Source organism: Bubalus bubalis, chromosome 21, assembly GCF_019923935.1.
Source record: "Bubalus bubalis isolate 160015118507 breed Murrah chromosome 21, NDDB_SH_1, whole genome shotgun sequence".
Lineage (NCBI taxonomy): Eukaryota > Metazoa > Chordata > Mammalia > Artiodactyla > Bovidae > Bubalus > Bubalus bubalis.
This window is the reverse complement of record NC_059177.1, coordinates 43,140,170-43,164,125: the sequence shown is the minus strand read 5'-3', so window position 1 is coordinate 43,164,125 and position 23,956 is coordinate 43,140,170. Positions and strand designations below refer to the sequence as shown.

The window sequence follows — 23,956 nt, the reverse complement described above, 5'->3', positions numbered from 1 at the left end:
TCCACTCATTCTTTCATTCATTTGGCTAAAGAGAAAAAGTTTGTTTAAGGTGGGGTAGGAGGGCGGGAGACTAGTAAATGGCCCAGAAAAACATCTACTTCTGCTTCATTGACTACACTAAAACCTTTGATTGTGTGGATACCAACAAACTGGAAAATTCTGAAAGAGATGGGAATACCAGACCACCTTACCTGCCTCCTGAGAAGTCTGTATGCAGGTCAAGAAGCGACAGTTAGAACCGGACATGGAACAACAGACTGGTTCCAAATCAGGAAAGGAGTACGTCAAGGCTGTATATTGTCACCCTGCTGATTTAACTTATATGCAGAGTACATCATGTGAGATGCCAGGCTGGATGAAGCACAAGCTGAAATCATGATTGCTGGGAGAAATATCAATATCCTCAGATAGGCAGATGGTAGCACCCTTATGGCAGGAAGCAAAGAGAAACTAAATAGCCTCTTGATGGAAGTGAAAGAGGAGAGAGAAAAAGTTGGCTTAAAACTCAGCATTCAAAAAACGAAGATCATGGCATCCAGTTACATCATTTCATGGCTAATAGATGGGGAAACAATGGAAACAGTGACAGACTTTATTTTCTTGGGCTCCAAAATCACTGCAGATGGTGACTGCAGCCATGAAATGAAAAGACTTTTGCTCCTTGGAAGAAAAGCTATGACCAACCTAGACAGCATATTAAAAAGCAGAGACATTACTTTGCCAACAAAGGTCTGTCTAGTCAAAGCTATGGTTTTTCCAGTGGTCGTGTGTGGATGTGAGAGTTGGGCCATAAAGAAAGCTGAACACTAAAGAATTGATGCTTTGGAATTGCGGTGTTAGAGAAGACTCTTTAGAGTCCCTTGGACTGCAAGGAAATCAAACTAGTCAATCGTAAAGGAAATCAGTCCTAAATATTCATTGGAAGGACTGATGCTGAAGCTGAAGCTCCAATACTTGGGCCACCTGATGCAAAGAACTGACTCATTGGAAAAGACCCTGATGCTGGGAAAGATTAAAGGGGGGAGGAGAAGGGGACAACAGAGGATGAGATGGTTGGCTGGCATCACCGACTCTATGGACATGAGTTTGAGCAAGTTTTGGGAGTTGGTGATGGACAGGGAAGCGTGGCGTGCTGCCGTCCATGAGGTTGCAGAGTCGGATGCGACTGAACTGAACAGAAAATGACCCAGGTGGTCAGAAGATAGAGCCAGGTTTCTGAATGTGACTTGTGGGACAGATGTGCCTCAGAGCCAAGCTCAGGCAGAGCTGGTGTTCTTGCTAAGGCAGGAAGCAGCTTCTGACCCAAGAGTGGGACTCTTTAGATGAAGAACTGGTGATGAAGACATTTGACAGCAGGGCGTGTGTCTCTAGCCACGGCGGCAGCTGCGGTCGGGTGATGTTTTGCGTGTTTAGCGTGTCACTCACCGGCCCTGCACTCGGACCCTGTGCCTCAGGAATGTTAGGACGTGTTCCCATTTTAGCAGCAACGCCGACCTGCTGTGTGTTTGGTCTGTTTATCTTACTGCCGTGGCCATTTATCATGGGACAGAGTTCAGGGGCCTGGAGATAAATCTCTTTTAGGAGGATGATGTAACCCCTCAGCGTTTGTTTCCTCCTTGACTTTTGCCGGTTTTGAAAGCCTGTGCGATACCATCATGTCCACGTCTGGGTCCCCTCCTCTGCAGCCCAGCCTTGTCTCCAGGCGGAATGATCAGTGCAGATACTGGAGTTCAGATCTCCTCCTCCTCTTACGTGCTACGTGACTCTGGACACTACTTTTGTTCTTACCAGTTTTTCCATCTGGAAAATGGGGCTAACAGTGATACTTCATAAAGCAGTAATGAGAAGTCAGTGGGAGGAATTGCACTGGGCTAGACCCCAGGTCTTCATGTATAACTGAGAGGCTGGGCCTCTGCATCATGGGAAGGACACTCTTAGGCTACAGGGATGTGAAGGGAGCAGGAAGGTGGATGGTTGGTTTTTTTTTTTGCTTGGCTTGAAAGACATGCCCAGAGGCACCCAGATGTCTCCATCTTTGTGCAATGTAATCCTCAACATCTTCCACTCCTCCAGCAAGCTATTTGGAAGTGGCCAAAGGCCACCTCCTGAGGCATGGAGCTTGCTTGTCTGGGATAGGTGTACCTACCTGAGGAATGGGAAAGCAATCGGATGGCCAAATATGGGAAGATGAGCAGAGGAAGTCACCACAAGGACAGCCTTGCAAGCCTCATGTATTCATTTGTTGATTGGTATCATCGCCTGTGGTGACGATCAAGGGTGTTGTGAAAAGGTGAGAAACTGGCTCCCTCCTGCTCCTCTCACCGCTGCCCCCTGCTTCTCCACTCAGATGCAATGGCAGTGTTGGTGGGAAATATCTCTTCTAGAGCAGTTTTATAGATATATGAACCCAATTATATCCTTTCCCCTGTCTGGCCACCCCTTTACTGCAGTTCCAACTTGTCATACCCATGGCTTTCATCATTTGATAAAACCTGTCAATTTTCCCACATCAGTGCCTATAGATCCCGACAAGCAACTTTGTCCAAATGAAGAATTCCTTAACATTTGCATTACTATGCTGCTTTCCTCTGGGGAGTGTTTGTCAAAATTTATTATAAAAGTGGAGGGGGAAAAAAAAAAAAAGTGGAGGGGAATTTGGGGGAGAATGGATACATGTATTTGTATGGCTGAGTCCCTTCGCTGTTCACTGAAAACTATCACAACATGTTAATTGTCTATACCCCAAACCAAAATAAGTTTAAAAAAAATACAAAAAAAGGAGTAAGGTTTAAATTAAAAAAAAAAATTCAAACAACATAGGAGCATGTAACAACAGGAAAGAAAGCCCATCTTTGCCATCACCCCGAGTCTTTTACCCAGGGAGAGCCAGTGAGGACTGTTTGTGGTGCAGGCTTCCAGATCTTTCTGCTCAGACGCAGAGTCTTGCCTGGTCAAAACCAGGATTGCACAAACTAAGCTTCTCTACACATTGCCCTGTTCCCTTAATATATCATGGAGGCCCGTCTCTGCTGGAACACACGTATCTTTCTCCTCCTTTTCACAGAGGCCTGTTGCCTGTTATTCTCCTGCACGAGAGTGTTCTATAACCTTTATTTAACCATTTATTCTTGAGAAGGCGTTTAGATTGTTTTCAGTCTCTGCTCTCCCCACGCCCCCCCATTTTATTATAGTTATGAACTGCTTTAATGGTCAAAGGCCACTTTCATACCCAGACCTCTTCTTTCCTCCACTAGGAAAAGAAATCACGGTAGGGAACCTCGCTGAATACTTTGTGCCTCCAGTTGAATTTTTTGACCTTGCTTTTAATTTTCTGTCAGCAGTGGCCCAGCCTGGCCTCTGCAGACTTCTTAGGAATCTGCTGGAGGAGTCGGGGTGGCCTGAAGATTTTAGCAAACTGCCAGTTCATTCAGCAGTTCGCTGAGCAAAGAACATCTTGATTCTATCAGGCTTAATCCTGGGTCCCTGATGGGCTGGCTTTTGTGGTTGTTAGCAGATGGAATGCTGCGTTGGAAGGCGGAGTTCTGGGATATTTGGTCTTCGGAGTGGTCTTGAACCAGAATTGAATGGCAGTGAATCTTTCCCAGTGCTCACGGGACATGGGGAAGTCCCCACACTCGTGTGTACAGTGACACAGTGGTGGTTGTCACAGTCCTTGCTGAAGAGGCGGCACCCTCATCAGGTCAGACTGCTACCTGCTTTACTACGTTATCTCACAACTGTTTGATGAGAAATGAGACGAGTCCAGTTAAGCTCCTCTTACAGATGAAGAGACAGAGCAGGGTGGTGACCCATCCTAGTCCCACGGCCAGGGCGTGGCTGCGCCTGGGAGGGGGACCAGGCTCACTGACTGACTTAGCATCCCTGGCCTCTGGGCTACTTGGCTACCAGTTATTTCAGCAAGTGAGCGCCCCTTTGTTTAAGTAGGTTCAGCCCTGCCCCCCACGCCCATGCTCTTTATACGGTGGAGTGGGAGATGCTGGTGGTGTGGAATTAATTTACAGGAAGGAGCCCCATGTCTGGGCTGAGACAGCTCTGTTGTGATTGGGTGGCATGTGTATCCAGAGGCTCATGTAATTGTGGGTTGAAGGTCCAAATTCAGGGATTTCCCAGCCTTCAACAGAGCTGAAGACCCGATACAGAAAATGGCAATATAGGTATCTGTCCCTTGAGAACTTCCTCTCCTCCAGCCTCATCTTTCTGTTGGTAATGGTGAGAGCCAGCAGTCATAAATTATTTGGAATTTCCCTCAGCTTGGTTCCCATTCAAGACTTTAAATTGGGAGTTTTGTTCCTTTTATGACTTCACAATCTTTGGGCAGGCTGCCATTTCTATAACTGGTTCATATGAGTTGTAACATGAGGTGAGGTATGGGGGGAAAATGCAAACCGATTTCTCTCTTTTAAAACTGAGGAAGTCACCTTGATCTGATTTTTGTAACAAGGCTCAACTTTTACAAGTTTGCAGAAAAATGAATCCCTATCCTATTTATCATAGTTATTATTTTTTAGCTTTTATTCTTAATTGTAAAAGGAATAAAGAACCCTCAAGGGACATAGCCTAGCATGAGACACAAAAGGCAAAAAATTATGTGTATGTGTTTGTTTGTTTTTCTTTTCTTTTTCTTTTTTTGCCTTAAAAGGTCTTCAGTGTCTTGCCTTGGGGTGGGGAGCTAATGCTGGTTTTCATTATAATGATGCTGTATCTTTTTGTGGAATATTTTAAAGCCAATCTAACTTATTTTCTTATTTTAAAGTGTAATTTGTATTTGGCACAGGGCCTGACCCTCAGTAGGCAGTTAGGAAGTTATTTGTTGGCTGCAAGAATAGATGAGTAAAGTGAGCTTTTCAAGCATGCGTCCTAATTTCTGTTTTCCAGGGAGAATGCAGGTTAATATATTGGTTTGGGTCCACAAGAGCAGAGCTGAAGCGTCTCCCTTGTAACTCAGTTTCCCTGCCGAGCAGCCGTTCTTCGTGGAGGACTTGCCAGATGAAGAGCCAGGGTGGGGATCTTTAGAGTCTCCAGTCCCGAGGGTGCCGCAGAGGCTGAGCGAGTCATGGGTGAGGCAGAGGGGACTGATGCTCCCGCCCTGCCTCCGGCTTGCACCTCCCAGGTCCTGAGCTGTCTCTTTCCGCGCTATTTACCACGTTCTTTCCCTGGAGCCTTAGCAGTTTGGGGGTGGTGGGAATGGCTGGGGCCAGATCAGAAGGCCTGCTGCACTCCCCTCCTAAGCTCAGCTGCTCACTGACCATGCTGCCCGGGGGTGCGGCCTGTGCCTGTGCACAGTCTCCTCATCTGTAGAGTGAGAGTCATAACTGTGCTTGCCTCGTGAAAGTGGTCATGACATCACGTGTGTTCAGAGAAGTCAGGAGGATAAGAGTTTGGGCTCTGGGGAATTCCATAATTTTTCTTGCTAAAATGATGCATAAATACATTTTCATCAGTTAACATTACTATTACAGAAGACTTTAGGAAATATCTATATAGCTTGATGACTTTCTGCACTGAAAGAAATAGTTCTGCTTTATCCTCTTTCTCTTTAGAGTAGTATTGATAATAAAAATAAACACTGGGTTTTGATATCTGAGAAGAAGCATATTGTAGTTCCTGAATGGGAAAGAAAAAAGAAATCCTTGATAGGATTTTTTTTTTATGCCAGCATGTCCTAGATCAGCTATTCCCTGGTAACTCAGTAGGTAAAGAATCTGCCTGCAGTGCAGGAGACCCAGGTTCGATCCCTGGGTCAGGAAGATCCCCTGGAGAAGGAAATGGCAAACCCCTCCAGTATCCTTGCCTGGAAAATCTCATGGACAGAGGAGCCTGGTTGGCTGCAGTCCATGGGGTCACAAAGAGTCGGGCATGACTGAGCGACTAACAGTATCAGTATCTGAATTTAAAAAAATAAAGAGTTTGGGCTTAGAGCGCAGCAGAGAGAACTGGGGCTAAATTTAGGCTCTCCTATGTCATTTTCGGGAGACACCTCTGTGAGCCTCTGCTTTCTCATCTGTAAGATGGGGTTAACTGCAAAAGCCATCCTGATAGGTAGCTGTGAGGGTCGCATGAGGCAATGCCTGTGGCCCAGAGGAGAGGTCTGCAGGGGGGCTGCTGTCCTGCTTTGGCTGCTGTTGATGTCAGGAGAGGACGTGTTTAGAAGTCTTTCTCGGGTCGTTCCTCCTGCCCGTGCTCCTTGCCTCGTGGGCTTCCCTCTGGGCTCTGCACAGGATGGACAGTGACCAGCTGAGCTGTAGTTAAAGGTGATGAGGGCCTCCGTTCACAGCCAGCGTTTATTATTTCAGCTGGATGTGTTCTCAGAGCATTTGTGGCCGGAAGCTGTGAGGGAGGGACAGACGCCTCCATGCTGAGGCCTCTCCAGCTCACGCTGGGGTTTACCCGCACCTCCCAGTGGCTGAACTCTGGGCTCCTTGACTAGGGGCTCAAGCTCAGGAGTCCCTGCGGCCCTTGTCCTGCTGGCCACTCAGGAGAACTGTGAGGCGGCAGTGGGATGACTTAACGCAGGGACCTGAAGTTTTAGGGTCAAAAAGCTAGTTTAGATGCACTGCTTTGACCATTTTGGAGCATCTTTCCATGTTTCCTTCTTTCTTTCACCTTTCTAACAGGTTAGATTCCTTGTTATAACTTCTTAGGGATTTCCTACTAATGGTAAATGGGAAGAGACTTACTGTCTATAAACTATCTTGTTTAGTTCAGTGTGACTTCATTACTGAATATAAAATAATCCTCAAAAGTGGTAACTTTTCAAAAATGGCATTGAAAAGAAAACCCACTGGGATAATGCAGATAGTTCCCCAACCGGGGATCAAACCTGGGCCCCCGGCAGTGGAAGCACAGAGTCCTAACCACTGCACCATCAGGGAATTCCCATAAATGTAACTTTTAAATAAAAGATACCTCTTAATCAGAAAGTAGGTGTTTGGGATAAATTATGAAGCAATGCACTATCATAGTACCTAAGATCTGAAAGTCCACCCAAAACTGTGTACCAAAATAAAAATAAGATGTTTATGGAATACTGTAATTTGTTCTAATTATTCTCAGCAAAAATTGTCCAGCAAGTGAGAAAGAACAGAAGGAGTAGCTGGCAAATTAGAAAATTTGACGTCTAAAGTGACATGCAAGAAATGTTTTATGGACATATAGATGAAACCTCGAAGCAGGGATTTTGAGAAGGTTTACTCTGTTCTACTACAAAGAAATCCTAGCCACCATTCCTCATGCCATGCCCAGGGCAGACATTGCTAATCTGCACAGTGATCTGTGTCTCTATATTCCTCGTGCCTTGTTCATGGCAGGATTACTAAGCCACTTCAGCAGCCTTTCTCACTGAATCCAGATGGGGCCTCAGCACCTTTCTCAGCTCACCTCATGTGCCGACACCAATGACCACTCTTGGTCTACTGAATCTTCTCGTGAAAAATTGCTAGCATGAAAAAGCCTTCTGAGTGAACTCTCTTAACTGAACTCTGACGCAGGAATGTGTAAAACGTGTTCATTCAAACAGCTCCTTTGTCATCCTTGAGTAGTTCATGAGCAAGAAACAGAATCAGAAATCCAGCTGACCCCCGTGCCCCGATCCACCCTTATTTCATTGTGGTCTATATTTTATCTTACTGACATAAATGGGAATAGGCCCTTGTGACTTCAGGTCTTCAAAGCCCAGAGCATCTTCTTATTATAGTCAAACTGCTATGACAAAGAGGTTTTTAGACAAATACAGTGGACTTTTTTTCAGTCTTTAGGTTGGTGGGACAGCCTATTCTGGGACCCAGGTTGCTTCCATCACCTGCCTGGCCTCTTTTAGGACAGGTCCCATTCAGTGACTATGATGCTGGCCTGAGAGGAGGTCCACCCGCTGCCCAAGGCCACGTGACTTGAGACAGAGTGTATCAGACACAACTGAAGGATCTGAGCACACACACACGGCCTTGATGAGTTGTCCCCAAGAGCACATTAGAAGGAGGTTTCCTGAAACCCCTACCTGTCCTGGACTCCTTCAGCCACATGTTGTCTGCTTCTGACCTAGCAGCCGGCTGCACTGTGACTAGTGAATGCCTTGCTGTCCTTATAAGGGATGGTGTCCCCCCCCCCCCCCCCCAGGCCTCTCCTCCTGGGTCCCCACTTCTGACACCCTGGCAACAGCTGGGAGAGAAGGTTGACATCGTGAAGGTAGCAGGAGTATCGATGGTTGTGTGGGTCCACACACCTCTACTTGTAAGAATAGAGAGAGGTGAAACAGCACCGTCTCTCTGACCCGGTGGGGACTTGTCCACAAAGGAGGTATTTCTCAAATGCTGCTGAAGATTGCCTAAGAGTAGCTGGTTTCTGTCCTCATACCTGCACCTATTCCAAAATGCTGCTTACCAGGACTGGGGAACTGACGTGCTGAAAGGATGTGAAAACATCCCATCCTAGAATTTGTAATCGCTGGGGTTTAACTTTCTAGCTTTAAAAAACCCAAAAAACAAACATAAAAGCACTAACATGACCCTCACTTACATATAACTCAGGCTAATTTGAGGTAGTTGCAGAAGGTGTGTTCACAGAAGGTGTGTGTGGCTTGAGAGCTAGTGTTGTCTGGAGCCATTTATGTGGGGACTGTGATTGGCTGAATCTGGGGAGGAGAAACTTGTGGCCAGTTGCCAACCCGATCTAAGCAGATTCTAGGAGCTTGGGCCTTGCCTTATTTTATTCCTAAAAGAGGCTCAGTAACTCAGAAGGTGGAATGCTGCCCAAGAGGCTTCCAGCTGACCTGGCCCTTTCCTCTTTTTACGTCTCTGCTCCCTGTTTACACTCGGCATAAACATCCCAGAGCACGCTCACGGCTGCAAATGAGTAGTCAGCTGTGCTGGTTACACACGGACACTGTGACGCTGTGTAGCATTTCATTTTCAGGGCGCAGGGAGTCTCCTATTTCATGTGGGTGGGAATGGGGGAGGCCTTTTGGGCAAGTCGCCATCTTTTTATTGTTCCAAGAGCTCGGTGAAGCATTTGAACTCTCACCTGTCAAAATCGCTTTTGGAATGAGGACTGCTCTCCCTCCAGCTTCTTAGAATAGCAGAATGAAAGTATCATTTATCCCAATGAGACCTTAATGGGGGCTTTCCCGGTTGAACACCCACCTTGAATTCATTGGAAACAGACGTTCTGGGCATTGTACGTTTCATAAATTTGACTCCGGCTTTTACTGGGTCATATTTCCCCCAAAATCGTTTTGGAAAAGACTCATGTCTCATTCCTTTAAACCAACATGTGTAAGCTGGGTAAAAATAGAGCAAACTGGTTTCATGTTTTGATTTATGGATGAAATCTGCAAGTTTGCATTTGTAAAGCAGTTAGCACATCACTCAGCAAAGTTTGAGCTTTGCACATTGATGCCCATGGCTGGGTGACACTCTGACCTGTTCAAATACTGCCTGCTGCAAGATCTGACCCCGCGCGGTACACCCGTTTCCCTGATTAGCAATAAGTACACATACTCTCTGGTTCTATCCCCTCCCTTCCCCCCATAAAACTGCTCTGTGCTCTTTAAGTTGAATAAAGGAAATGGGCATGGAAAATTGTTTGACCCAATTTTTTTTTTTTTTTTTTTTGCCATCCATAGGTAGTAACTCACTAATCAGTAGCACTTTAAAGACAGAGTTGTAACAGGGCATCCAATCCAAAAATCTCAGTTATGGTCAAGGACTGGCAGTTGGTCCAGCAGAATGAATATGAGCATCCAAGGATGCTCATATGGAGGGTTCAGTGTTTCATGCAGATCGCTGCTCCTTTATTGACCACAGGACCTCAGAAGCAGAGCTGCCTTTGTGGTTGCACAGACTGGGCAGCTGTACAGGGCCCCATACTCAAGGGTTCTGTGTGCTTGGTTTAATGCTCTGCTGTTGCCGTCTTGATATTCTTAATACTTCTGGACAAAGAATCCTGCATTTTCATTTGTTACTGGGTCCTGTGAATTATCGGACAGTCATGTGTAAACGTTAGTCGTACAGTTCATCATGTAGAAAATCCCTGGGTACCTTAACTTTGAATGAGGATCACTTACATTCAGTGTGTCTTACCAGCCCTTTACTCTGTCATTTTATGTGATCAAGTCTTGTGACTGAATCTGTAACCATGAAATTACCTTTGATTTCTGTGGGTTTGGGTGTGGGGTTTTAAGAGAGTTTTTTTTTTTCCCCTTTGTAAGAGGACATAACAGTAAACAGTTTGATTAAAAACAAGAAATCCCCACCCTTTCAGTTTTGAATGGCATGCCATTTACTCCTCCAGAGCATGTGAGTTTATTTTTCATGTGGTTGCAGTTGAGTTTCATTCAGTGGATTTTGACGTGTGTTTAACCAACATTCAGGTGGCTTGCGGTCAGTGGGTGGGAGGGACAGGGCGTGGGGAGCTGCAAGATGAAGAAGCTCAGTTACTCCCCATCCGGTGCTCACAGCCCTGGGGGTTGGAGGAGGCTGAGGGTAAAGTGGTCCTTGCCATAAGAGGACCCTGGTGTGGTCACACATAGGCTGGTGGGAGTGAAGTGTACTGTTTGTAATAGATAGGGCCCTTGAATGATGCCCCAGGGTTTATCCTGCAGGAGGTTAGGGTAAAGGGCCTTCCCATCAAAGGGGATACAGAACAGGTGGAGATGTCCAGGGGGTTCAAAGCAAGATGTGCTTCAGGAATGGGGAGTCTTTGAGCCTGGATTGTGGAGGGTGGTGGGTGATGGTGACAGGGGTGGAAAAGCAGGTAGAGGTTATGTGGGTCTCTCAAGGTGCTGAATGTTTAAAGAATTTGACTCTGGGCAGCAGAGACCATTGGTGAATTGGGAAGCATTTAGGTACCTTACCAGAAGGATAGGTCTGGGTTCTGTGAACAGTGGTGGAGTTTCATGGCTGTTGAGGAATCAGAGGGGAGGAGGGGCCCCATATTTGGGGGACAGTGTAGAAAAGGATTTGCCAAGAGGTAGGGAGGGAATTGTGGGAACTGCACCAGGGCTTTGAAGGAGAGTCCAAGAAGGTTCTGACATTTTCACTTTGGGGTCCTGGCAGAATGGGGGATTGCAACAGAGGTTGTTTGGTGGGAAAAGGGTATAGGACATGGAGAGACAGACAGACAGATAGTTATCTTGGAGATAATGTTTGAATTTTGGTGGGTGTAGTTGGAGGTTGGTTAGAGGAAAGAGTCACAGGGAAGCCAAGGGGAGTGGGAAGTAGAAACAGTTTCAGTGAGAGTTCCAGGGGGGGCTGGCCAGTGGCAGAGCATGTCCCGTTAAGCTGGGAAATGACTAGAAAGGGGGCCATGCGTTTGTCTAGTCACCTGTCCTCCTGGCAACACTTTGCTCTACTGTTAGTGACTTCCTTTTATGAATGACTAACTTGTCAGAGAAACAGAGATGAACATGATTGGTAACACCCAGTATTGGTGTTGAGGGAAAATGGCCTCTGAAATCTGTAGATGGGTGTGTAAACAGAAACAACTTTTTTTTAAAAATTATTTGTCTGTACCAAGTCTTAGTTCTGTTGTGTGGTATCTTTTTAGTTGAGGCATGCGGAATCTAATTCCCTGACCAGGGATCAAACCTGGGCCCCTGTATTGAGAGAATGGAGTCTTAGCCGCTGGACCACCAAAGAAGTACCAGAAGTATCTTTTTATAGGAAGAAGATATCTGTGACATTGTGATTAGTGAAAAGAAAGACTTCAAGACTGATCATGTAGTATAATGTAAATTCAGGACAGCAGACACACATATGCGTATACACAGTCTGTTAGCAGGCATACTGCCTGGTTAGCAGGAATGCAGCCACCTCTTTTTATTGTCTATATTTCTGAAATGATTTCTTGAAATTAAAAAAAAGATTTTTTATAATGGAAAATTTAAAATGCATCTAAAAATAGAAACAATGGGGAGGGGGAGCTTCCCTAGTGGTCCAGTGGTTAAGAATCCACATTTCCAGTACAGAGTGTGGGTTTAATCCCTGGGCAGGAACTGAGATCCCATCATCTGTGTGTCAAAAAAACTCAAAACAGTGATCAAAAATAGAGACCACAGAATAATGTGTTCTCATGTACTTATGATGCACTGACATTGGTTAACAACATTTTGGAATCTTATCATCTCTGCATCTCAAGTATTTTGAAACTGATGCCAGCATGACATCCTTTCACTCTTAAATAGCTCAATGTGGGTCTCTAACAGTTGAGGCTTTCATTTACTTTCTAAAAAGACTGATTCACACCTGGGTAACTAGAGGCTTGACCCTACCTGTGTTTCTCTGCTCAGACAGCAAAGCCATCGTGGATGGGAACCTGAAGCTCATCTTGGGCCTGGTGTGGACGCTCATCCTCCACTACTCCATCTCCATGCCCGTGTGGGAGGATGAAGGAGACGATGATGCCAAGAAGCAGACGCCAAAGCAGAGGCTGCTTGGGTGGATTCAGAACAAGATCCCCTACTTGCCCATCACCAACTTCAACCAGAACTGGCAAGATGGCAAAGCCCTGGGAGCCTTGGTAGACAGCTGTGCTCCAGGTAAGTGCCCATGGCTGCCAGAGCCATCTCTTCCAGAGTGGGGGCATTGTTGACCCCTAAATCTCTTGGTTTTCAGTGGGAAAGCTAGGTTTGCTGTGATTGCTGTATTTGTCCTGGTTTTTAGCTGATTGCAAGGTATCTAAAGGAACTAAAAATGGCTTCATTTGCCTTCTGATGAGAAGTCTTACAAGACTTTCCATAGACTTGTTTGAGCATGGAGTTATTTACCCAAATTCTGAATGAAGGCCTTCATGATCTAAGCAGACTTCGAGTGTAGCTTCCAGACCCCAAGTCCTGCTTCTTCCCCTGCTTCCCACAGTGGTGCCTAGTTTCCCGTTGGCTTCAACATGTGCCCTATTAGGTGGTTTGGCATGAAAATCTAAAAACATTTATTGAGTGGAAAGTACCCGTTTTTATCAACCACTGGGTTGACTATATATGGCTTTCTACGCCCTTTTCTTTCTGCATTGCTGTGAAATAGTTCTTGGTCAGAATCCAGTTGGAGCCTTTTCCACCCTTGATGGGCTCCTCTTTTCTGAGTGGTTGAATGTACACCAAGGTAGTAATTACCCTCACTGGAGGGTTTAGATTGATGGGTAGAGTTTGCTGTTACACTCAATAGAAAAAACAGAGCTTGTGTTTGTGTGCACCTCCAAAATTGTTTTTAATAAAAAACCTACTCTAACAATCATATTTTGGATTTACTGATTGCTTTGTATATGCTGGGCACATTAGTATTAACTAAGCTAGTGGTTCTCAATGAACACGACTAGCTGGTGTCACCTGGAGAGAGGGAAGGAGGATGGTCCCAGTCCCCAGTCTTCCTTGAGAGCCTGTAAGCTGCACCATCCAGAAGTAACTAGAAGCTCAGCATTAGTTCATTTCCCAGTGCCCTCTTCCTTGCTTTCATGCAAAGACAAATTTTAGGATGCCTCTTTCCAGTTTAAACCTGGGGATTTTTAGTCCAATCCTGTACTTCTTGTGCGTACAAAAGATTTTGAGATGATTCTAGATTTAGATCTTTGAGCAAGTGAATGTTTTAAATGTACAGGATCCTAGTCCAGTCTTTGTAGCTATATCCAGGCTTGGAATTGTGATATTGTAACTTATTATAAGAAATATATGTTTGGTCTTTGTCACCTTTCCTGTCACAGAGCTCTTAAAACCCTTGAAATTTACCAAGTGGTGTCTTTCAACCATGCCTGAGTTTATTAATGAGGTAACTTTTGGAATGCCCTTAAGGATGGGGGCTGGATGTTAGGGGAATCAACCAGTGATTAGAGGATTGGAACATTTGCCCCTGTCTCCTGACCTCCAGGAAGGGAAGAGAGGATAGAGGCTGAGTTAGTAACTAACGTTAGGTGATGTGATCAGTGCATGTAATGAAGCTGCCATAAAAATCCCTGAACTACAGGGTTTGGGAAGCTTCCAGTTGGTGAACGCATGGTCCTGAGAGGGTGGCATGCCTGAAAAGACATGGAAGTTCCTTGCCCCTTCTCCCACCTGCCCTATGCATCTCTTCCATTTTATAAGATCCTTTATATAAATCAGTAACCCAGTAAGTAAACTGTTTTCCTGAGTTCTGTGAGCCACTCTAGGAAATGATCCAGCCTGAGGAGCGGTTGGTAGGAACCTCTGATTTGTAGTCAGAAGCCCAGCTCTGAATGAGTTAGGGGTCAGGGAATCTTGTGGGACTGAGCCCTTAACTTGTGTCTTCTGATGCTATTTTAGGTAGATACTGTCAGAATTCAGTGAAATTATAGGACACTCAGCTGATGTCAACCCAACACATTTGGTCACCAGAGTAGAAAAATAGGAGTGTGATGTGTCAAAAAATTCTCACTTCCTAAAAGACACCAGGCCCAAATGGTTTTATAGGCTTTGTTTGTTTATTTAGACCACCCCGTCAAGGAATGGATAACCTCTATCTGAATGCAAGAAGAACAACCTGAAGAAGTCTCAGCTCAGGCAGAGTGATTTCTACCCTGGCATAGTCATATCCATGATACATTTGGCCCAGAAAGCATGCAGTTCACTAAGATTTTTGGAAGAAACTGTTCTCTCAAGAGACTGAGTGAGTTTAGTTTAGGCACCGCGTTGCTTTTACCTCTTCAGTCAGTTAACACCAACAGCATCTTTTGTGTGCTGTTAACAGGTCTGTGCCCAGACTGGGAATCCTGGGATCCACGAAAACCTGTGGATAATGCACGAGAAGCCATGCAGCAGGCAGACGACTGGCTAGGCGTCCCACAGGTACGTGTACAGGCATGCATGTCCCACCAAGCTGCTTCCTCTGATACCCTGTGAATGCCTTGTGGTCTTGCAGGCAGTCTGACCTCCCCAGTGGCCAGCTTTCAAGGAGCATTGTCTGGGGCCCTCTTCCATCTGTCTCAGTTTACCCATTTTAATAGATTCTCATTGACTTAAATACTTATCTGTCTGTCTGCTCAGTTGTGTCCGATTCTTGGCGACTCCAGGGACTGTAGCTGACCAGGCTCCTCTGTCCATGGAATTTTCCAGGCAAGAATACTGGAGTGGTTTGTCATTTCCTACTCCAGCCAATCTTCCCAACCCAGGGATCAAACCCAAATCTCTTGCATCTCCTTCACTGGCAGGCGGATTCTTTATCACTGCACCGCCTAGGTACTTGTAGATTCCCTAAAAATCTTTACTGTTACATGTGACAGATTTTCTAGTATATTTCTTTTCCAAAGATCACAGAGGCCATGTTTGGAAGCCAGACTGCAAATCTTGACCTTAACCATAAGAAATTGCCAATATTTGACCATTTTTGAGCTATGAAACATTTGTAAATCCAGTATCTTTAAGAAAGTCACTTAGAACTTTTAAAGAAATGTAAACCAAGATAATCTGCCATTAATGGAAATTGTGGGAGAATTTGTATTGCCTGTAATCCTAACACAAGAATATAACAAGGGAACTTAGAAATTGAATATGTCTTGGACACCATCTGCTGTAGCCACGTTGCTTAGTTGAGGTCCAATCTTCTAAGCCCTCCAAGGAGTTTAAATAGCATCTCCTGACATCATGACTCCCATGTTCAAAGACTCGGTCAAGAAAAGTTATGGGTAGCCCGTGCCAGGCAATGAATGGCCTCATTACAGACTCTTTTAAGGTCTTAAGTTGGTATTCAGAGCTGAGGTCAGTGTATTTGTATCAGGATCCCTTGGAAGGTAGAAAGTCTTGCCTGTATTTCTTTGGTTTGGCTTTGGCATCATATCTCTGCTCCAAGGCCCATTCCTTGGCTCTTCCACCTTCAAGAAGTTGTATGATTTGTTTTTCATCTCCCTTTAAACCGAAATCCATCTCCTTTTGGTGTTCATGTGATTTTGGCAGTGTGTAAAATTGTTGAAGGAGCTGCCTAGAAGAAATGCCAAATCAATGCACATCCTGCATTTTGCGGAATGTATTGGAGGCAAGTGTACAAACCCAAATAGCTATCTTGTTGCCGCAGGCTAATTATCAGAATATTTCCTGTTTGGGGTTTTTTTTTTTCTTTTTTCTTTTACCATGGAGTGAGGGAAGTTGGGCACATAATGTTGTTCATCTGAATTTGGTTGATCTGATGCATGAGAGACTTCTGTTACTCTGAAGAGGTATGGCTTACTAGGTGCAGGAGAACTTTTTTTTGCTATTTAGGGCTGGATCAAGTGATGGAACTGGGGCTATGACACCTTCAGGGAGTCCACCTATTTAGCAAGGATCTAATCTTGCTCCTAAGCTGAATGTCAGGAGAAATTTTCCCCTTTCCTATTTTGAAAATGGCTTTAAACGTATTGAGACGTGTCTTAGCTCAGGCTGTTATAACAATACCATTGACCAGGTGGCTTAAACAACAAACATTTATTTATTTCTCAGTTCTGAAGGTTGGGAAGTCCAAGATAAAGGTGTGCCAAGAAATTAGGTTCTTGGTGAAGGCTCTCTTGCTGGCTTGCACACAGCTGCCAGCTGACTTCTGGCTGTGCCCTCAGGTGGTGGTGAGAATCTGAGCACAGGCCTTTCTTCCTCTTCTTGTGAGGGCGCCAGTCCCATCGTGGGGCCTCCACCCGCATGGTCTCATCCAGACCTACTTACCTCCCAAAGGCCCCACCCCCTAATACCATCACACCCGGGGTTAGGCCTTTAACATATGAATTAAGGGAGGACACAAGCATTCAGTCTGTTTCTTAGACCACATATCTAATGTCATTGCATTATCTCATTTTGGTTTTATTTTATTTTTTTTAGTAGAAGCTGAGTAAATAGAAATGTAGACACTAGATAAAAGAGTAAATATTTTGGCAATATGCTTTAATCCCATGTGTTCTTGTTTCTTCTTCCTTACTTGATAGAGATTAGTCTTTCTGGAAAGGAGAGTGGGTAGCCTTTTTTGTGGGGAGGTTTGAACTCTGGAAATTACATACAGAAGTGTCTGGAGAAGGTCCTTAGCTTCCAAAGGTAATGGTGACACTTCTAAAAGGTTTTTTTAAAAAAAAAAAACAACACACACACACAAAAACTAATTTTGGCATGCCAGTTTCATGCAGTTTCACTTTATTGAGAAGCTGACTCCATGTCTTTATACTTGTAGTTGTTAGTTTAAGAGATGTTTGCAAAAACGTCAGTACTTGCAAAGTGCTATGTTCTGGGTGTTCATCTACCCTGTTATTATTCTAGGTCATCACTCCTGAAGAAATTATTCACCCGGATGTGGATGAGCACTCAGTGATGACTTACCTGTCCCAGTTCCCCAAAGCCAAGCTCAAGCCTGGAGCTCCCCTTAAACCCAAACTCAACCCCAAGAAAGCCAGGGCCTATGGTAGAGGTAAGCACTGGTCATGTCGGATTCGAGGCTTGTCCTCTGGTCTTGATTATTCATTTTTATTTGTGTGTTTAATTTAAATTTATATATTTTTAATTGGAGGATAACTGCTTTACAATATGGTGTTGGTCTCTGTCATATAGCAACATAAATCAGCCACTGTGGTCTTGATTATTCAGGATCGAGAATGTGTAAGCTTAATATTTAAAGACATCCCAGGCCTCCTTTGTCAGATAGCTTTTTTTTTTTTTTCTTCTTCTTTACCTAAAGACCCTTGTGTTTATTTCCATCCTTTTCTGTCTTGTGAATCTAGGCTTCCAAGAACAGTGCTACTTTAATGTAATGGAGATGGATGAGTTTATACTTTGTGATTTGGATGCAGTAACCCTGAGATAAAGAAAGGGCTCTTCTTTCCATTTTTCAGATGAGCAATCAGAGGCCCAATCCACAAAGGAAAGGGGACGTTGGCATGGAGGGAGAAGGTGAATGGGGAGGTCTCCCAGATTACCATGGTGGGGTGCAGCAGGAGCCTGGGTCTTCTGACTGCAGATTCATTTCTCCTTTTGGTTATGTGAAAGCTCTGCAGGTTTACAGATGCAGTGGGAGCTATTGTTAACCCCTGGCAGATACTTCCTTGCTAAGACATCCTGTTTATAATCTCCCAGGCAGCTGCCAGGAGTGTTCTGCTCGAAACGTTAGAGTAGGTCAGAGGCATTCTGAGGAATTTGGTTTTCTGGTTGGCACCTGACTTCAAGCCTGTTAGCTTTTTTTACAGAGAACAGTTGCATTTCAGCCCAGTGTGGTTTCTGGTAAAAATTAGTACAATGGGATACAATTTATTCTCTTTTCTGTGGTGAGGGGGAAGAGTACATTCTATTTTCATAATTGCAGTTAGGGTAACACACACACAAAGTTTTTCCCATGTTTTCCCAGATTTCCTATGATCTGCCTATTACTCTTAACATTCTAATGTGTTCTCTTGCTCTGTGTGTATATGTGTGTGTGTGCATGTGTGTGATTGTTGAACTGTTCAAAAATATATTGCAGGCATGGCAACATTTTGCTCCTCAGAACATCAGCAAACCTTTCCTAAGGATAGAACATCCTCTTATGTAACCATAGTATTCATTATCACACATAAGAAAATAGGACAATAATTTCATAACAGCTCATATGCAGTTTATAATTAAATTTCTCTCTTATCCTACAATTGTCTGTTTTACAGTTTTTCTTGTTTTACACACCGAGATCTGATTAAGACTCACTTTCTACATTTGCTTGTTACTTTATCTGAAACTCTTAATCTAGAATAATTTTCCCTAACTTTCTTTTCTTCTTTTTTTAAATGGCATTGACTTTCTAAAGATGTAGAGCACTTGTCTATCCACTCATTCCCTTTGAAGTTAGCAGTGCCCTACTTGGCATCAGCTTAGTCTTGAAATGACACACGACCAGGGCAGTGTGCTGAGTGTGCGCTGTTCTAGCCCCATTCTCATCTATTTCAGCATGATTAAGAGGACAGAGGGTTCTGGAACAGACCTACTTGCATTTGAAGTCCTTTTGGCAATGAAGTGGGCTCTGTGCCATCATTCGTGTTATATCGAGACAGGGGACTTTGTTCAAAGCCATACCCACAGTGCAGTCGAGTGAAGGCTGGCACGTCCCTGCATGCTTTAAAAGTGCTCTCTCTAAGCCATAGTCAAAGACGCTGGCAGGAATAAGGAATCTGATTTGAAAGGTTATGCTTCCCTTAAAGGCAGAAAAGTTGCAAACAGCCAAACCTCTTTGTCAACAAAATTGGTCAAATGGATTGAATCTAATCAAGGCATAAAGTGCTTGTTTGCAATAAGCTTATCGCTGGTGTCCAGTTTCCCTGTTGTTAATGTGAAACGGTTTCCTTTCACAGTGCTGTTTTTTAGAAAATGACCTCTTGTTGCAGCTAAGGAATGTGGCTAGTCATTGCCATTTCCTTCGTTTGACTCTGTAAGTTTTATATACTCAGGGAGGAAACACACACACACATATATATGTTCCTTTTGTATTTTTGTGCCATGGTAAAATGCCTATAACATAACATTCACTAATTTAACTCTTTTTAGGTGCACCTAAGACATTAAGTATATTCATATGTTCACTGTGTTGTGAAACCATCACCTCTCTCCATCTCCAGAACTTTTTGCATCTTCCCGAATTGAAACTCTGTATCCACTAAACGCAACTCTCCATCCCCACCTCCCCAGGCCCTGGCAAGTGCCATTCTGCTTTCTGTTTCTATGTTGTTGTTGTTCAGTGGCTAAGTTGTGTCCAACTCTTTGCAACCCCGTGGACTGCAGCTCAGCAGGCTTCCCTGTCCTTCACCATCTCCCCGAGTTTGCTCAGACTCACGTCCAGCGAGTCAGTGATGCCATCCAACCATCTCATCCTCAGTTGTCCCCTTTTCCTGGCCTCAGTCTGTTTCTGTGGCTTTGCCTCTTCTGGGTACCTTGTAAGTGGACTCACACAGTATTGATATTTGCCCTTTTGTGTTTGGTTTACTGTATGTAGCATAGGGTTTACAAGATTCATTCATGTTGTTGCATGTATAAAAATTTCACCCCTTTTTCAAGCTGAATAATATTTCATTGTCTGCGTATTCCACATTTTGTTTTTCCATTTTTCTGTCAGTGGACATTCAGGTTTTTTGTTTAATACCTTTTAGCTATTGTGAATAATGCTGCTGTGAGCATATGTATACAAGTATCTGAGTCCCTACTTTCAATTTTGGGGGGATATATGTACAAGTGGAATTGCTGGATCATATGGTAATTCTGTGTTTAATTTTTTTTGTTAAGTAGAAAGACAGAATGGTCATTTTAGGGAACAGGGCCACATGTGAGGCCACGTGGGCAGCACCTTAGGTATTACCTTGTCCTTAATGAAACAAAGGGGAGGGGCAATTTGTTCTCTCCTGTGTGGCCATGTTGCTTTGTTTCTGCTGACAGAACCAAGACCTAGAGAATGTTTCATCCTCTCTAAAGAGTTGGTGTTGACCAAGTTGCAGTTACCAGCTGGTCAGTGTTTGCAGATCTGTTCACTGAGACCCATTGACTGGAAGGAGGGAAGGCTGGCGTGATATGAACCTACAGCCACAAGCAGGCCTTTGTGATGGGCTCCCTGGCAGGGTTCAGCATGCTGAAAGCATGTATCCATGGGCAAGCAGAAACCTTTAATGAAACCTGTGTTCTGTATGGAGCATCCACTGTATAGGAAGCCCTCAGCATGTTTAGTTCTGAGTAATCCTAGGAAATAGTGGTTTTTCTGCTTGGGAAATATTGTCTCCGAAATAGATGTGGTTCTGCTTCCTAACCAACCATGGTTAGCCAGAGATGAGCCCAGTCTCCGGCCTTGGATAGGCTGACTCTGCAGGCTGTTCGAGTTAGATGGAGTGGGTGTTTATAAATATTTATAAATATTTTAAGTGCACGATCAAATCTCTGTTAAATGACATAATTGTTATATAAATTTTAAGCAAAAGAAATAGTTAGAAAGCAACAATTCAAAGTCCTATTCTTAGCTGCTAACCCGATTTTTTTCCTTCCGAGTTGGAGGTATTCCTTTCCAGCCATTTTTCTATGCTGAAATGAGTTCAAACTGTATATTTTCTTCAATTTGCATTTTTTTACCTAACAGGATATGTTATTTAACTATCTAATCACCAGTTTTTCTTAAATTATTTATTAGAAAGCTAATATAAATCCAGCTATAGTAACAAATGACCCAATGTCTTCAAGCAGACCAATGGGAAAGAAAAGAAGAGATGAAGAGAAATGTAGGGAGTACATGAGGTTTGAGAGGTTTAGCAACCAATTGTAACATGTGAACATTATTTGGTCCTATTTAAACTGTTAAAAAAAATTCATTAGACTTTTTTTTAAGATCCGAAATATTTTATTTATTTATTATTGTGACATTTCTAAGACACTTCTAAGACTTGGACACTGAAAATTTGATGTTATTAAGGAATTCCATTTGATGTTATTAAGGAATTATTTTTATTTTTTGATGTGGGCATTCTAAAAATATCTTCTAAAGATACATAGTGAATGTTTATGGATGAAAACTAAGAGGACTAGGGTTTGTATCCAAATAATACAAGAGGAGAAAAGAGGTGAGAATGAAGCGGTGAAACAAGATAGGCTGTGAGTTGACAGTAGTTGAAGCTTAAGTGATAGGTACGTGGGATTCATTTTATCTCATTACATCTCATTCATTCATCTATGTCTGTACAGGTTGAGAATTCTCCATACTAATAGTAATAATAAAAACTTTAAAAAAAGTAATACTTCTGGGAAGATGGAGTAGAAGTACTTTTTCTAATGCTTCCCACTAAGTGCAACTAAAACCCCTGGGAATTTTCTACAGGGTAAATGTAAGGAGTCTCAGAAAGAGATTAAGGCAAAGTAGCTAGAGATCCTGGGTCTGAAGACTGGCACTGTAGTGAATTCCTTGAATGGTTGAAAAATTCCTAAATTTGGCAAAAAAAACAGAACATAAAGCTACAGCTTCAAGACACTGAGAGAAACCCAAGCAATTGCGCTCCTTACCATTTAGCCAGAGGAATAAAAGCTTAACATTTGCACACAGTCCTGTGTATGAATGTTTATAGCAGCTTTATCAGTAATAGACAACTGGAAACAACCCAGATGTCCTTTGCTGGGTGAATGGTTAAACAAACAGTGGTGCGTCCATATCGTGGAATATTACTCAATGATAGAAAGAACAGGCTTCTGATACAGGCAGCATCCTGGATGAAACTGCAGAGAATGATGCTTGTGGATGAAGCTAATCCCCAAAGGTTATATAATGTGTGATTCCATTATATGATATTTTGCAAATGATAAAATTGGAGATGAAGAGCAGATTAGTACTGTGAAGGGTTGCAAAAGGGATGGCTATGAAAGATCGCTATGAGAGTTCCCTGTGGGGTAGAAACGTTCTGTATCTTGATTGTGCTGTGACTTGTGATATTGTACTAGAGTTTTGTAGGATGTAGACATTTGGGGAACTAGGTAAAGGGTATTATTAATTCTTACACTTGTATGCTACTCTATCTCAAATTAATTTGCTCAATCATCCAATTTATAAATTGAATTAAAAATAAGTGCAATATTTAAAACATTTTAAGTAGTACAAAATGATCTTTAGGGAATTCTCTGGTGGTCCAGTGGTTAGGACTTGGAGCTTTCACTGTGATGATCTGGGTTCAGTCCCTGCTCAGGGAACTAAGATCCTGCAAGCTGCATGGTGTGGCCAAAAACAAAACAAGAAACAAAAATGGTCTTTAACAAAAAATGAATCACACTTTGTCTTCTTCCCCAAGGCAAGCCCTACTTCTAGTTCCCACATCATTTTCACAGTCATACAATGTAGCCTTTTGACTGAAGTTCTCTGAATATTTCAGAACTGAATACTGCTTAAATACCAAGGACAAGATTTGAGTTATTTTAAAAAATTTGTTTGGATGCATTGAGTCTTAGTTGTAACATGTGGGATCTAGTTCCCCGACTAGGGAACAAACCTGGGCCTCCTGCATTGGGAGCATGAAGTCTTAGTCACTGGACCATGAAGGAAGTCCCCAAATTTGTGAGTTTTTGACCTGATTATCCCCATCATGGTTTGTCACCATCTCCCACATGGCAGAAGCAGGAATGGGTTTCCTGTCTCATTTCCCTGAAGGAGACACTGTTGGGGCCTGACCCAGTTTGTAATGTGCTTGTGTAAACCTGTGAACAGGTATTGAGCCCACTGGGAACATGGTGAAGCAGCCGGCCAAGTTCACCGTGGACACAATCAGCGCCGGGCAAGGTGATGTCATGGTGTTTGTTGAGGACCCAGAAGGGAACAAAGAGGAGGTATGTTGGAGGAGGCTGCCTCTCCTGTTAGTATCCCATGGAAACTTTGGCGCTTATAACAGGGCCAGGGACTGTGTCTCTATTTTTCTTATTAAAGCTCAAAATAAAAGCTTTTTTTTTTTTCCTTAAAAAAAAAAGAATCCTGAGTCTTATAGCAGTTAAATTCACTTGCCTAAGGGTTGTGTTTAAAGTATCATATAAATTGATACCCAAGGACACACATTATATAATACAATTAAATATTGCATTTAACTATTGTTACTGATAAAGTACAGTCCAGTAGCAATACTGATTCCCGACGCTTTCCCCATGCTGATCATCCTCTGGTTCCTCCCTCAGGACCTTTGCACATACTGTTTCTTCTGTCTTCCTATCTTCTTAAGACTGTATTTTATTCCTAGCGCTTAGCACCATCTGAAGTCCTACGTTTATCGGCGTGATTGTCTGTTCCTCCCACTGAAGCAGGAATCGTGCCTGATTTATTTTTGGCACCTGTCCCTGGGCTTGGTGTTTCATAAGCTCTTAATAACTACTGGGCCAATAAAGGGTTAGGTTCCTAGCTTCATAGTCTCTCTCATCTGGAAAGGTTACAGCCCTGAGATGATGGAGGCCTGACTTGGTTATACCTGTGTGCTAATGTGACTTGGTTTCTGTGACTTCAGGCTGCTTCTCTCGGAGCTTCCTGCAGGAGTG

At 43.5% G+C, this 23,956-nt stretch overlaps 1 protein-coding gene across 8 annotated transcripts in view; it reads left to right on the top strand.

Annotated features, from left to right (window-relative positions):
• The window catches only part of FLNB (filamin B), a 139,445-nt gene that overhangs the window by 47,668 nt on the left and 67,821 nt on the right, over positions 1-23,956 (top strand). For all 8 annotated transcript variants that reach the window (XM_025272811.3, XM_025272810.3, XM_025272809.3 and 5 more), the window contains exons 2-5: positions 12,302-12,550; positions 14,706-14,803; positions 17,228-17,375; positions 23,145-23,263. In XM_025272811.3, coding sequence (XP_025128596.1) covers positions 12,302-12,550; positions 14,706-14,803; positions 17,228-17,375; positions 23,145-23,263 — 614 coding nt within the window. The remainder of the gene's footprint in view (positions 1-12,301; positions 12,551-14,705; positions 14,804-17,227; positions 17,376-23,144; positions 23,264-23,956) is intronic.